This window comes from Eublepharis macularius, chromosome 2 (genome assembly GCF_028583425.1).
Source record: "Eublepharis macularius isolate TG4126 chromosome 2, MPM_Emac_v1.0, whole genome shotgun sequence".
Classification (NCBI taxonomy): Eukaryota; Metazoa; Chordata; class Lepidosauria; order Squamata; family Eublepharidae; genus Eublepharis; species Eublepharis macularius.
Window position 1 is genome coordinate 187,457,639 of NC_072791.1, and position 14,762 is coordinate 187,472,400.

A 14,762-nucleotide genomic window follows, 5' to 3' on the forward strand; every position below is an offset into this window, starting at 1 on the left:
GCATGGACTGACTCCTCAGTTTCTCTCCATGTAGCTAGCTAGCCCTTGCTAGCTTCCAATTTTTCCACAGGCATGAAAGCCACATTTCAAAGGTGTTTCAGTGAAAGAGTTTAGCTTCTGGTCTAGATTACTCTCACAAAGAATAAGCCTGATGTGAGGTGCTATTGACGAATGTGAACAAAAACTTCTGCCGTTGCATGTACAGTGGTAGGTATTATTTGTTGTTTTTAATGCAGTGAAAGTTGCCTTTTTAATGAGATTTTAAGAGCTCCACCCTTCTAAGTCCCTCAAAGTCAGTGGGCTTAGGAGGGTTTCACTGCTTAGGATGGTGCTGTAAGTAAAAGAAAATGTGCATCCAGATTGTCTTTGTAAATAATTCCTGGTGGAAGTGTCCTAAAATGTAGTAGTACTGGTAAAAGTTCAAGTGTTGCTGTGGCATGATCTGTAACATCATATTAGATCTAAACCTTATGCTTTTTTTCTTATCTGCTGCTTTAGGAGTCGGCGTATATTTGTTGTTCAGCTTTAACTACTTGTTACAGCAAAATGTATTGCATAAAAATTGAGTTTTTTAAAAGCAAATTACTGGTTATATGTGTTGATTTTCATTTTGAAAGGGTTAATTTATCTGTAACAATTTTATTTCCTTGTGTAATGGGGAAATCAGCATCAATGAATAAAGTATTTTAAATAATAAAGCAAGCAGTAAAAATGTATTGGCTTTTCCTTTGATACTGTTTTATTAATCCCATTCTCCTCCCTTCTTAATTTACAGTGGGATGTTTTCATTGTTGCGTTCATGCTGGCGTCTTGGACTTCGATACATCATTGGAACAATTGCTGTCTTTACTGCAGTGTGCTAACTAATAACTCAATAAAGAATGAGGAGATTTATCTACTGTAAGGTGGTACTTGCCACTTCGCTGATGTGGGTTCTTGTGGATGTCTTTCTGCTGTTGTACTTCAGTGAATGTAACAAATGTGATGACAAGAAAGAGAGATCTCTGCTGCCTGCTCTAAGGGGTAAGCCTAAAGTTTGTGTTGTCTATTATTATTACAAAGGAATTGTAGTTTGAACTTCTTTTCTAAAGAAGTGTGATCTTTCCTGCCATATGAAGGTATAAGCAGGTAGATGAATTTGAGTCATTTGGCCCAAAATTATATATTAGGTAAAATTATATATTAGGTACCTATATATTAGCACATGCCAATGTTATTGTTCCTGTTAACACCCACTACTCTACAAGAATTTATCACAAGTGGAGAAGCTCAACAAATTTTGTTCTTTGAGTTCTCTAAAATCCCTGATTAGAAGTTGAAAAAAGGGTTTTGAGGAATTTGGTCAGTTGTGAATGATCATTGGAGGGGGGGGGGAATCAGGTGCGTGTTAACACATTATTATTTTATTATTACTTTTGCCCTGAGAGAGAGTAAATTATTTCATAATTTGAAAGTATTGACGGGCCCCTGAGTTGAAGTAAATATACAGAATTTATTTTAGCTTTTGTTCAGTTAACTCTGCTTTTAATTCTAGTTGACTGCTTAAAGATATTTTCCTTACGGAACCTGAATAGCTAGACATTGTGTCAGATCCTAAGCTGAATGAGAAGAAGGTACTTGACTGTCTCAACAAGTGGTGGTATTTGATTTATGTAGGCCCATATTAGCCATATCTTGGGTGAAGATCTCCTGACCTTCAGAGGCAGCTTTTGGGGAATGCAGCAATATGTGAGCTACAGATCACAGACCCAGGAAGATCTGCTTGAAAATGAAGCTCTTCTTTTGGGTTCTTTGGATCTAGCCCAATAACTGCACATTAAGCAATCTTTGCTGAAAAGACTCTTCTCCCCTCCCCCATCTAAGACTGTCTTGCTTGTGTTCTTTGCTTGCATACATCATTCTAAAAAAGCAAAACAAAGTACACCATAGATACTTTTTTAAATCCCAGAATAGCATAATTTAGAATCTCACTTAAACATCTTCATATGCATTTGATTAGAGTAGTCCAGAAATAATTCTTGTTTATCAGTTATTCTAATGAACATTTCTAATAACCATGAATAGACAATTTAAGCATTAGGAAATAATTGCAATCAATGAATAAAGAACAGCAATTGGACCATTTGCAAGCTGAACAGGAAGAAGTAAGACTTATTTAATAAATTAGTCATGATAATTTGTTCTTCCAAACTATTTATAAAAAGGAGGTAAAGTACTTTGAGCCTTTAATGGGATTAGGACAAGTCACATTTAACTGGCCCCATTTTTAACAACTGCATTTATAATGCATCCTTGGAGCGTATGCCAAGGAGAACACAAACCCATCAGTTTTATGATAAATGCTCACTTCAATTGATCCACTGATTTGTAGACCAAAGCAGATGATAAATCAGTCCACCCTACTGTTTTATATTGTTTGGAGCTGCATCAAGTTGCTGTCTCTGCTGAAAACTGAACTGCCTGATGGATCATTTCAGGATGGAATGATCAGTTTGTCATCTCTTGAACTGATTCAGCCAGCTTTGTTGCTGAAGGCAAGGGAAATCTGGTTCAGCAAAAATGTCTCTTCTCAGGAAGAATAGGGATATAAATAATTACCTCTCTCAGTAGTCTGTTAACATGTTACAGTGATCACACATACATCCTGTGGGTACTTATGTACATCTGTTTGTAAGAAACAGTCAAGGTGTGTTTATTCTAATGTAATGAAACTGGAGCCCAGTATTCAGATAAGTATGTGGTATCCATCATGTGTTTCGTTGGACAAGCATTGAATGTAACATGAGAATTATTCAATACATATTTAAAGAAAAATCAGGTATATGTCGAACATGATAACTTGTGTACGTCTTCCTTCTGAGTATCTTTACTTTTCATTGTATGTGGCTAAAATTTTTAAAGTTGATATATTGGAAAGGTACACAAAATGGCTGGTTCTTGAAGATTAAGAAAAGCCTTGGTCACGTGGAGGGCATGTTGAATGAGTGGACAGCTGGATGGTTGATAGCAAGTACTGCTCTTGAGTGTCATATGTTCATTGGAGCTCTTTGGTTTGGACTGTGATTGTGTAACAATCAATATACTGATTTAATCTGTCTCTATGTATTTTGAAGCATGTTTCTTTTGATGTCCCTGGACTTTTTCATTCCTTACTTGCTGCCCTGCTTCCCCTTCTGTTCTTCTACAGCCCTTTAATGCTTTTGCTGGAGACTCAGGCTCATGCCACATGGCACACATTAAGCTAGCACTTCTGCATATTCACGCCGATCAGTGCTGAATCGACTTGGGCTCCTGGCATTCTGCACTGCACAACCTAGAGGCGATTTGGTGCTTTCTTACCAGACAAGTTGAGATGTGAAACCACCTTTTGTGGAGGCTGGAGCTGATGTCACTTTTTTATAGTCTGCCTTTCTCACTGAGACCCAAGGCGGCTTACACAGTGTGAGATTAGTACATTCAGTATCGAGAATGCTTCCATAAACAATGCCATAGGGTAAATAGATGCATGTTTACAAGGCACTTGTGTTCAGTCTGTGTAGTGGAGGATGGGATGGAGACCACACTGGCCATGATTCACATCATGCTACCTCTACTCTAATGTAATGACCTTCACAGGGGTATCTTATTTGATAACATTGGGTGGACTGAAATGAAGCGTGAGATATCCCTCTGCATTTTTACTGCTCCTGTTCATTTTCCATATGTGGTGATGCTGGGAACTGGCCCCAGGGAAAAAGTGGGTGATGGAGAGATGCCTATTAGCCATTGTTGGTGGACCAGCTATGGCAGAGGAGTTTCTACTTTTAAGTGTTCCTTCCTTCTCTCATATTAGTTTTGGTAAGAGTATTTTGTAGGGAATATCCATGTAAGCTGCATTCCGTTTTTGCCTTTCATTGTCCTGAAACTGGAATATGGGGAGTGGGAATAATCTCTTTGGCATTGCATCAATGTGTGATGTCACTTATGATGAAAAACTGGAACTGACATTATTGTTTTTGAGGTGGCATTATACCACTTCTGGATTTATGCCAGAAGTGATGTATGCTGGCACAATGCCAAAGAACCCTCTATTGGCCTTTCAAGTGATGGCAGGGAACAGGGGATGGGCTGAGAGGCTCCCCCACCTGGAACTAGTGATTGTGTGTTTTGCATATACCTGTGTTTCTTGCATCTGGAATTGCATGGTTGTGTGTCATTATGTTCCCTTTAATAATCATTGAATTTGCAGGCTGCACCTTTTGGTGTCTCCCACGGCGCCCCCCCCCCCTCCCAAGTGATGTTGTGTGTTATGAAAAAAGGAAGGACACTTAAAAGGGAGTTAATGCTGCTGTTTCATTTTATCCTGCATTGTTCCAAGTGAGATGATGGTGGGAAGCTCCCAATTTCATCTTGGTAGGATATAGCCACCCTTCTCAACTGTGTTTAAAGATGATGTGAATTCTGCTCGAGAGGATCCTAGGTCAGAACCATGAGGTGAGATCCAGTGGGAATTTCTGCAGATGGAAGGTTTTGTTCCTGAGTTTTCTTCCTCCTGCAGCAGACCTCTGACTTCCTGGTGTCCCAGGAGGAGGGATTCCCTATGTCCTTGTGGCAGCATTTTGGGCTGCAGCACAAGGGAGGTATCAAGCAAATCCCACTTGGCTGATGAAAATCCATTCTGTTGGTTGATCTCTTTTGTGGGATCCAACCCATGACTTCTTGTTGGGGCAGAATTTCTACCCACTCTTATAATTTGTTATCTTGTCATCATTTCGAGTAAGAAAAAAGTACAATCCTATTGTTGCCCTGGAAAACAAAAGGAAAGTTACCCTGGCATTATCTTTGGTTGATTTTCTTCATTGTTTTTACAAGAGCTTTTTAAAAAAATAGCATGTTTCTTTCCATGGTTCTAAATGGTAAACAACCACACTTCACATGTTCTCTTACAATCCTATTTACTTATCTGTAATTGTTAAAAAGCAAGCATTTTACTGTCACCAAAGAAATCTTGATCTTTATACTGAGAGCTGTTTATGCAGATACCCTTGACTGATATGGGGACAATAAACTGTGTATTGTGTAACAACTATGATTTTTTCTGTCTGCTTTTAACTTATCCTATCAATTCCTCATTTGAAAACTGATTCGGTTTCGTTTTCTCAGCCATGCCGGACGCTCCTCTCGGCTGGTCCGGGAGGAAACGACCGGGCACCCTGACCGGGCGGCTGATCCGCAAGGATTAGCCCCCAGGACTCCCAGGGAGGGAGCCAGGGTCCGGGACGCGGCGGGAAGAACTCCCCGAAATCAATGCGGGGGGGAATTGCCCGTTTGTCCCTATGGAGGCCGGCAGATGTGCGCGGCGCCTCGAGTGCCGCCGGGCAACGAGAAACGGCAAGTAAAAGAAACAGGCGGAAGCCTGTAAACAAGCGAATCCCTTCTGTTCTACAAGCGTTTGTGAAGGAGAGGTTGATCTGAAGAAGACTCGCTCTTCCCCTTCGTTGAGTTCCAGAATTTTGTTGGCGCCCCCCCCAAAATGGCAGCAAAGAAGCAAAGTCCCGCTCTCGGTAAGTCAATCTCGGCTACCTTGCAGAAGGGGGAGTCGCTCGAAGAGTTGGTGCGCAGGGCGGTGGTGGAAGCTATAAAACCCTTTGTTGACAAGCTGAACGAAACTGATCAAAGGGTGGGCTTAATTGAAAGCGAGGTGAAAACCATTAAGGCAGCAGCGGGGGGGGGGGGCAGAAAAGTCTGCTCTGGAAAGTGCGTCACTTGTGAAGGCTACAAAAAAGGAGCTGAAGTTGGTGGAGAACCAGCTGATCGGGCTACAGGTGGAACGAACGCAGACAATTTTGCGTCTCCAAAACGTGAAAGAGGAGGAAAATGAGGATCTGTGGGATTTGGTCTCGGAACTACTGGCGACACCCGCGAGGACGACTAAAGAAGAGGTTAAAAGTGCCATTTTGGAGGTCCGTCGGGCTTCTTCAAAATATGCAACAAAGCGACAGTTGCCTCGTGAGATCATTATTGACTTTTCATCTAAAAAGATTCGGGACACCATCCTATATAACTCATACAATGCGGATTTGGACTTTATGGGTTTGAAAGTCAAGATTTTGAAGGACGTTCCATTTCTAGTCCGGAAACGGCGTTTTAAATATAAAAAGTTTGCAGCTCTTCTGAGGGACCATGGAATAAAGTACAAATGGTTATTCCCGGAAGGAATATGGTTCAGATATAAAGATCAGGCCTATAAGATATTATCAGAAGATCAACTAAAGGATTTTGAGAATAAAAACCCAGAACTCTGCTGCACCAAGAACGAAGAAAAGGAGGAGCCGGAGGGGGGGGAGGAGGAGGAGAGCATCGCAACAGCAGTTGCACAGAGAGAATTGCGTCCGGGACCTAGAAGGGGGAGGAAAGTTTAATCAGAATTTGAAATGTTTATTCTCTGTATGATTAACCACTCCATCATTATTCTATGGAGCTATTTTTGTATTATGACAGTATGAAGGGAAACATTGAAGTGTAGTGTTTAGTGTTTGTAGTTCATTCCCTCCCCTTTTCTTTTTCCACCTCCCTTTGTCCCTTCCCTCTCCCCTTTCCTTGTGATAGTCTGGTGTAGTGTTTTGTAGTTATGAAAAATAAAAAAAATTATAAAAAAAAAAATTCCTCATTTGAAAACTTAGTATTATACACTTGCAATACAAGGCTTGGCATTCAATGTAGCTATCAAATTAACTATAAAAGTGTGATAACTCTTTGAATCAGATTGCTGCTGCTTAAAGGTTTCTACCTTGAAAAGTTATGACTTGCAACAAACACCTAAAATTGCAGCAGCGTAACTGTGAGCAGTGCCGGTGGAAAATCACAATAGCGAAGGTGTAACTTTCTAGTAATTTTTCTTTACTGAACAAAGTAAAGGGGATGTGACTCATACTGAGCCAAAATGCCACTAAACATAGGCCAATAGCTATATCCACAGAGAATGAAGGACACACCTCTGCTTATGCTAGGGGCTCTTGACTTACGTGTGTACATGTGTTGATAGGGCCAGCAAGTATGATTCAAGTTTTCTCTGCACCCCCAGCTCCCCATTCTGTATAGATTTTCTTAAATAATATTAAGGAGATTATAGCATAGATAGTACTATGTTTTGAAGGACATACCTGGTTGTGGTGAGTTTCCCATTTTTGGGTTACACAAGATAAGAATTTTTCCAGATGTTGGCCTATTATACAAAAGAATCCTCCCATTTCAAATGGGTAGATATTGTATCTTTAAACTGCAAAAGACTCTATTCCTCCAGTATATGAACTGCATGAATAAGAACACAATCTATGGGGTAACTTGCAAGTACATCACTATAGTCTTGCCAATGGAGAGGGAGAGTTCTGGAAATCTACCCTGCAGGGAGAGTTCTGGAAATCTACACTTGATGCAGTCTAAATGAAATTGTGCATATCAAGTATTTCCTATAAGATGACCCTCTCGCTTGACATTACTGATCTGGCCATGCTGATCCATGCCATGGTAACATTGAGAGTTACTGTAATGCATTTTACATAGGTCTCCCCTCTAAGTTAATTCAGAGATTCTAGTTGGTGCAGAATGTTGCAGCTCCTTTATTACCATGAATTAGAAGGAGCATGAATATTACTCCTATTCTGCAGTCACTGCACTGGCTAACTATCAGCTGCTGGCTACGGGCTATTGGCAGTTACATACAAAGCTCTTCAGGGCCTTGGTCTGGCATATCTGGAGGACTGCCTCCCTCCGTTCCTTCCAGCATGGCAACTTTGCTTATCTGAACAGGACTGTCTGCAGGTGCCACCTTCCTCAAGGGCAAAATCAGCAGGGTGCAGTGGCCTTCTTGAAGAGGTCAGGAAAGCCCCCACTCTCTTGGCTTTCCATAAATGATGCAAAACTGAATTATTCAAGAGGGCTTTTTACTCAAACAGGAGGGCTGTACTGTAAGGAAGTGGTCTCAGAGAAATGCATAAGTAAAGGGACAGGGGTATAGACTTTACTGCTGTGTACTGTCTGCTGTTATATACCACTGCATACTGTCTGCTGTTGTACGATCCTCTTGGATAGTTTATGTTGTTTAATAAGTCAGTCTTACAATCACTTATGATATTTTTTAGCATTTCCACAACTCAGTATTAGATTCTTGCTAGTTTTAAGGTTTCACAAATTTGCATTTATATACCCAATTATATTGTTTATTGAAATGTATTTGAAATTGACTATACTGATTCATACTGTGCAAATCTGCCTTAAGTCTCAGTGAGACCGGTGAACTATAAATAAAAAAAAATTGCAAGGATTAGAATTTCTTCTTTAATATAAAGTGCAAGAAACTTTCATGTATCCATAACCTTAATCAATATGCAAGAAATTTGGATGTGACTAGGATTGGCTCCTGAAGCACTAGGAGAAAGTGTGAAGTGCGTGCTTTTTAAAAAAGGAGGGGGGGGGTTGTATGCTCATTTTGAGTCTGCTGAGTGCTTGACACAAAGGTTTTTAAAAGTACTTAAATGATTGACTTGTTAGAAATGGGACATTTCATCTTGATTGTCTGGACTTCAGTGTGAGTTTTCAGCAATAAGAAGCAGTTTAAGAGGCATTGCTTCTTTTTGCTGCTCTAAGTGTTTTGCTAAATCTTTTCCTAAGGTCCTTTTCTCTATCACCAGAAGGGCTGACATAATCACATAAGTGAACTAGGTGGTAAAAGGTTTTAAGGAGAGGAAGTGAATTTCTTTTCTCTGTTTTAAACAATGTTAATATGTTATCTCTTATAAATAGTTTACCTATATAGTATAGTCGTGTTAGGATTAATGAAACATTGAAAGAATCCATTTTCATTTTTTACATTGAACTTTTATCTTTATTTATTTGCTATGCACAATATAGATCTCATTTTTTCTTTATAATGAATGTGGAGGATGGTGACAAAAGTCATAATTTACTTCTTGGACAGGCCTTGATCACCAGGGAGTGAATTTCAGGAATGACAGGTTACTTGTATCATGTTTGCACTCACTGATAATGCATTTTGCTCTTCTGACTACCTTCAGCCTCTTGTTAGAATTGGCAGATATCTTTGGAAAAGTTTAGAGCTGAGTGTAAATCTGATTTTTTTAAAAAGTCTTTCAAAGTGACAGCAGCAGGGGAGAAGAATGGAGTTGTATGTTCCTTTATAGCAGACACAAGTGAAGGGCAGCCGATATTGCTGAAGTTGCTGTGGCATTATATGATAGTGGGAAATCACTGAGGATCATGTTAGACAAGCACTTACAAGATAATTTCTAGATGTTGCATATATTACTTCACAGGGGGGGAAAAGTGGGGTACAGGAGGAAGCCTAGTATGGAGGTGTGTAGCCACTCACCTATACAAGAGTCCAGATACTGCCCCCACCCAGTAGTAGGGGAACGACACACAGTTGCTTCCTTGCAGCCCTCCTGATATTATGGACAAAAAGTGGATAGGGCTGTGTAAGTTCAACTGATCCCCTGAGTCTGAATTGGATACATTTATGTTTGCAGAAAATCCATATTTATTTGTGAGTTAACTTCAGCTAATATTTTAAGTTACTGATGCTTGACATTGTTTATGACTCTGAGATTTAGGAAGCATAGATCTTATGATCTAATAAAGCTACCTTAAACCTCTTCCAAATAGGAAATACCTTGGTCAAACACCACTACTGGGGGAAGGGAATTCCAGAGTCTAGAATGGCTACCGATAAGGTTGAGTCCTTACTAAAAGTTTAATAGGCAGTCTGAAAGGTCCTGCAACTGTGTCTCCTATATACATGTAGAGGCAGTCCTTCAGGTACCTTGGACCAATGCTATTAAGTACTAAAGAAAAACAACAACCTTTTTATTGGGTCCAGAAACATACTGGAGCCAAAGTAGTTCATGGTTTATTGAACCAAAACTTAGTAATCTGCAGTGCTCTAAACCACTGAACATTTCCAGATCATCTTCAATGCTATCCCTACACAGAGCATGCTACAAATTTTTCTGCGAACCTGTTTGGCAGACGAACTTAACTTGTTCAACATCATGATGAGACTTTGAGCCAATCAGGAATGTGTTCAGATTGCTTTGAGAAACTTGAACAACTGCTGAACACTAAGAGCCAAACTACAACGGATGAATTATACGAGGAGGAGCACGTGAAGGGAGTTGCAATGTTAGCCAGGAAACTGAGTTTTAAAAGAGATGGGAAGGCTTTGTCAATTTCTCCCTCTTTAAAGAGTCAGGGAGATCATTGCTCAGAGGGTTTCTTAATTTCCTCTTTGCCTCCTGAAGGCTAGAGCAATGTAGAAAAAGTACATTGCAGAGGTTTCCTGATCTTAAAACAAGATCAGAATTTGTTTGGATTAGGCTTCTACTAGCATCCAGCCAGCTTTTTCACTCAGCCATGCCCAGTGCTCTTTTTTTACTACAGCCTCTATCCCTGCTTTTGTTCATGCAGGTCCCATGATCCCCAGCACAGAGTTTTTGGTGGTAAAGGAGACTCCCTCCTTCCCTTTTCTCCAGTGGAAAAGCTGGCTGGCTCCAAACCAGTGTCTTGTATAAGGGATGCGTGGTTACATATAGGTATGTCGTGTGTCCACTATCAAGGAATTGTATTGATTCTAGCGTGCCAAAAACATCTTTTGATGTTGATACTGTATACACATACAGCTTTATGTATTTTTTCAATGCACAGTAACATAATATTCAGATTGATAATATATTTCTATTTGTGAAGTGAAACAGGCTGTGTTGTGTGAATTAAGTGAATGAAACATTTGGAAGCTGTATTAGGTTTGGGGCTGTGGCCAAGTTCAGATAATGATGCATTCATCATTTTAGTGGTTTCCATGGAAACAAGTTTATCTCTGAAACTATTATATGTATTTGAATCTTTAGAGTAACAATAGTAGCAAATATCCCTATTGACATATGAAACAGGTTTAATGGATGGGTTGAAAAATATTTACATAATTAAAATTCTGGCATAAACTTTTGGTAAATGAAACTTCAAAATAGTAATTTGACTTTTATGGACAATATTAGGCTTATTTTCAGTCCTTTGCCACATAATTTGGTTAAGACCACTTTCAGTGGTTTGAAGGTAGTGGGGAAGATAGTGTATTTTGCTGAGGCTTCAATGAAAGCAGAGATTCAGAAAGAAATTTTTTAAAATTGGATTCAAAACTAGCAAAAATTATTGAGCGGATTTTCAAGTATGATTACTGGTTTTTATCTATTTCTGTTCAGTAGCTATAACAGTGTTACATTTTTTTAAAATAAGGACTTACTTGAATAACAAATTTAAATTCATTCTAGACTCCAAAACTTGTTGCCCAGAATTATGCAACTTGTGGTAAGAATTTCTGCCCTTTAAACTAAAAGATTCCTCGAAAATGTAAGCAACAATGTTTTATTTATTTGAAAATATTTTTGTCCAGTTTTTCAATAAAAAGACAAACCCAAAGTAGTTTACAATAAGAATAAAAACAAAGTTACAAAATATAATTATAAGATAAAAAAAAGTTCTCAACATGGGCCGTTTCCACACAGCTTACCTCTGCCTGTAACGACCCGGGAGATTGCGCAAAAAATGCGGAACATTGCATTTTCGCGTGCGAGATTTGCGCGATGTCATGTGACGTCGTGCAAATCTTGCGCGAGAAAACGCGATGTTCTGCGTTTTTTGCGCGATCTACTGGGTCGTTATGGGCAGAGGTAAGCCGTGTGGAAACGGCTATGGTAAATCACAGAAACAGTACAGCAATTGGAAGACAGAACAAAATACCCAACACGGTGGATTTGATTTAAAAGATAACTGAAAAACTATGGCTCTGTAACTATGTGCAGTTAAATTGGGTAAAATCTGTAGTGTGAATCTCATTTGTCTTTAATCCTGTTTATTTGACATGAATATAAATGTTCTTTCTTGTTTCAGTTTTGATTTTTTTTAGCTATCCTTTCACTTAGATATTTGGTACAATTCACCAATCTCTGGTAACTTGGAAGCCTATTACAAGATCCCATGGAGTGCATGTGTGAGAGTGTGTGTAGTTGCTGTATGAGCTAGATAGCCAGCCATGTGGAGTCAGCTGAATGGATTCTTAACACCTGGAGTTGTTAGTCTCTCTCCTGAGTAATAATCATGTTGGGTGAACTTAATCTAACAAGCCTTTATGGCCCATAGCCTTTAAAAAAATCTCATTGCTTTACAACATTCTTTTTATAGTACACATTGAGTTGGCTTGTTTACCTTGCTGGTGGGGCAGACCACAGGGTCTTTTGGCCCCATGTCATAGAATCCTGTATCTTTAGAATAAGTAAATCCATGATTTTCAATGGAATGATGTTCTCTGATGTGTGTAACCTTTCCCAAATAAGATCTTTTCTCTTATGGGCTGCCCTAACAATCCATACTGACCAAGATTGTTTTATTGGGGGTTGATTGGCATATTATTGAACTTTATTTGATATGCTTGAGACTTTGGTTCCCTGATCACAACCATTTTTCTTTTGTTTTTGTGAACTGTGATGAACTTAGATTTCCTAAGTGCAGCACCATGAGAGAGCTGGGAGGGAAAGAGTTAACTCTATTGCCTGGAATGGAGAGCTGCTTCCTCCTCTCTGATTGGTCAGTTAGAACCCACAGAAGGGCCGACAGTTGGTTTCTGTCAGAATTGTTCAGAGAGAGTTTATGGGTGAGTCTGACAGGGAAGGTCAGACAGGTTCCCCTCTGGAGTGAGGGAAGAGGAAGCTTTTTCCTTTACTGTAACATTATGGTCCTGAAGAATTCAATTTAAGAATTCTTAGTGTAAGTGTCAGCAGAAGCTGAAGCCTGCATGATACAGTCACCATAGAACTGGGAGTGTATTTTGGCAAGAGTGATTTGGTAGTAGGTTAAGTTCCCTTTCAAGCCAAAAGAAGAAGGGTTATCTCTTCTTAGAATTAATTCCTGCCCAGCTTCTAAAGGAAGTTTGGCTCTGAGGAGGACCTTGGGTCTTGCTGCTAAGAACCGAGAATATTAGAAACTAAGCTTCAAAGAAACTATTTTGCCTGGTACTCCAAGTGTGTTCTGTATTACAAACAAAATTTTACCTCAGTACTTTAATTCCCTGACTAAACTTATCCAATCCCTCTATGTTAAATAAAGTTATTATTTTCTTTTTAACGTTATACAATCTACAATGCCATTTCCAACAAAAAGGAAATGGGTTCCTGCTTCTCATCATCAGATTCCTGGGCTGGGCTGGGCTAATAAGCTGAAATTATATCTGTTAGGGTGAGACAAACAGACTTTCAAACTACAAGGATTAACATGCTACTTGGGGCTGCTCTGCAGGCAAACTGAATTTTGGTGGAAAATTTGCTTCACAGTGGGGGGGGCGGTAGTCATATGAATACTACTTGTTCATCAACCTGTTGAGATGTGTCCAGGCAAATTTGGTAGTGTATGTAAGATTAGATGCTTCTACCTGACACCTCCATGTCTGCTGCCATTACCTCCAATTGTTGAAAGGCATCTATTTAAATGGGAAAATTCCATTTGAAATTTGAGTCTTACTACTAAGATGCATTTGTGTACCTGTGCCTTTTCCCACACTTTTGTCACTCTTCTTTGCAAATAGATGTCATTAAAAGGGTGCAAAGAGCAGTGTATTGAGTGTAAATCATTTAAAGACTACATCTAATTGTGCTGGTGCAAAGAACGTATAAACTGGCTGTAATTCCATGCTGGACAAGTAAGTCACTTTAACGGCCTGATCATTACCAAGGGAGATATGTGCCACCTGTGGTTATTGAGAAGATGGAGCAATATTTTTATCAAGCCATGGCCTGGCCCTGTAGCACAGGCTGCTACTGCGCAGGAATAAATCTGCTAGGCTCTGTGCTTGAGATGATTTGCAACAAAAACTATAGATGCAATCCATACAGCAGCGCAGGTGCTATTGAGAAAGTTCAGTCCAATGTAAATTCACTTGGTGATCATGTTCATGTTAAAAATCTCTACATGCCTAGTAGGAGTGTGCGATTTGATATAATAACCATTCAGTATATTAAAAAACTGGATATATGCCTAATCAGCATAATCGAGCTAGAACAGAGTCAAACAAGAGAATTCTAGATCAGATTGAGAGACCGAATTTGGATTGACTGGAGAAAATAAAGTTTATTTGGTTTTATCTGGCAAATGCAGCAGGCTGGCTTCTCTGAGCTTTCCCCTCTTTTCTTTCCAGGCACGGTGGGGTGGGAAGCAAGATTGTCTCTCTTGGCTTGTACAGTCATGGCTTCCCATGCTCCCAGCTGGCTCCTCTCGCAGCTTCTCTGCCTGCTGCCTCCTGTCCCCTGCTGGCCTCATGCCATTATTCTGCCATGGGACTTGCCTAAGTGCACTTGCAGCTCATGCCATTGCCCTCTCACTGCGGCTCCACCTCTGCTGCCTGTTTTCCTCTGCAAACGCCTCCACCTCTGAGTTACAAAAGAGCTCTTCAAGCGGGTGCCTTTTAAACTCTGTGGCCGTTCCGGCAAGCCCCCTTCACCTTGCTTCAGATTGGGGTTCTCTGGTTTGGTTCCCTTGCTGTAGTTTGGTTCTGGAGTGCTTTTTTGGTTCAGCTTGTAGTAGTAATGGGAATTGCATTAGGACTGGCTTTTGGCCAGAGGTTGCCTTTGCTTAAGGTTTTTTTGTCCTGGAAAACTTTGGAATGTTTTCCCCCATAGGAAACATTGGAGAATGGCTGGGGGCAGCTTGTTCAGGGCCCATAG

The 14,762-nt window shown here is 40.0% G+C and overlaps 1 protein-coding gene across 4 annotated transcripts in view; it reads left to right on the forward strand.

Annotated features, from left to right (window-relative positions):
• The first annotated feature begins 881 nt into the window (after nt 1–881).
• Nucleotides 882–14,762, forward strand: part of GALNT13 (polypeptide N-acetylgalactosaminyltransferase 13) — a 261,092-nt gene continuing 247,211 nt past the window's right edge. For 3 of the 4 annotated variants that reach the window (XM_054971446.1, XM_054971445.1, XM_054971447.1), the window contains exon 1: nt 882–1,023. In XM_054971446.1, the coding sequence (XP_054827421.1) occupies nt 882–1,023 (142 nt within the window). Of the gene's footprint in view, nt 1,024–9,194; nt 9,214–14,762 lie in introns of all 4 variants that reach the window. The other variant, XM_054971448.1, reaches the window with a different exon arrangement.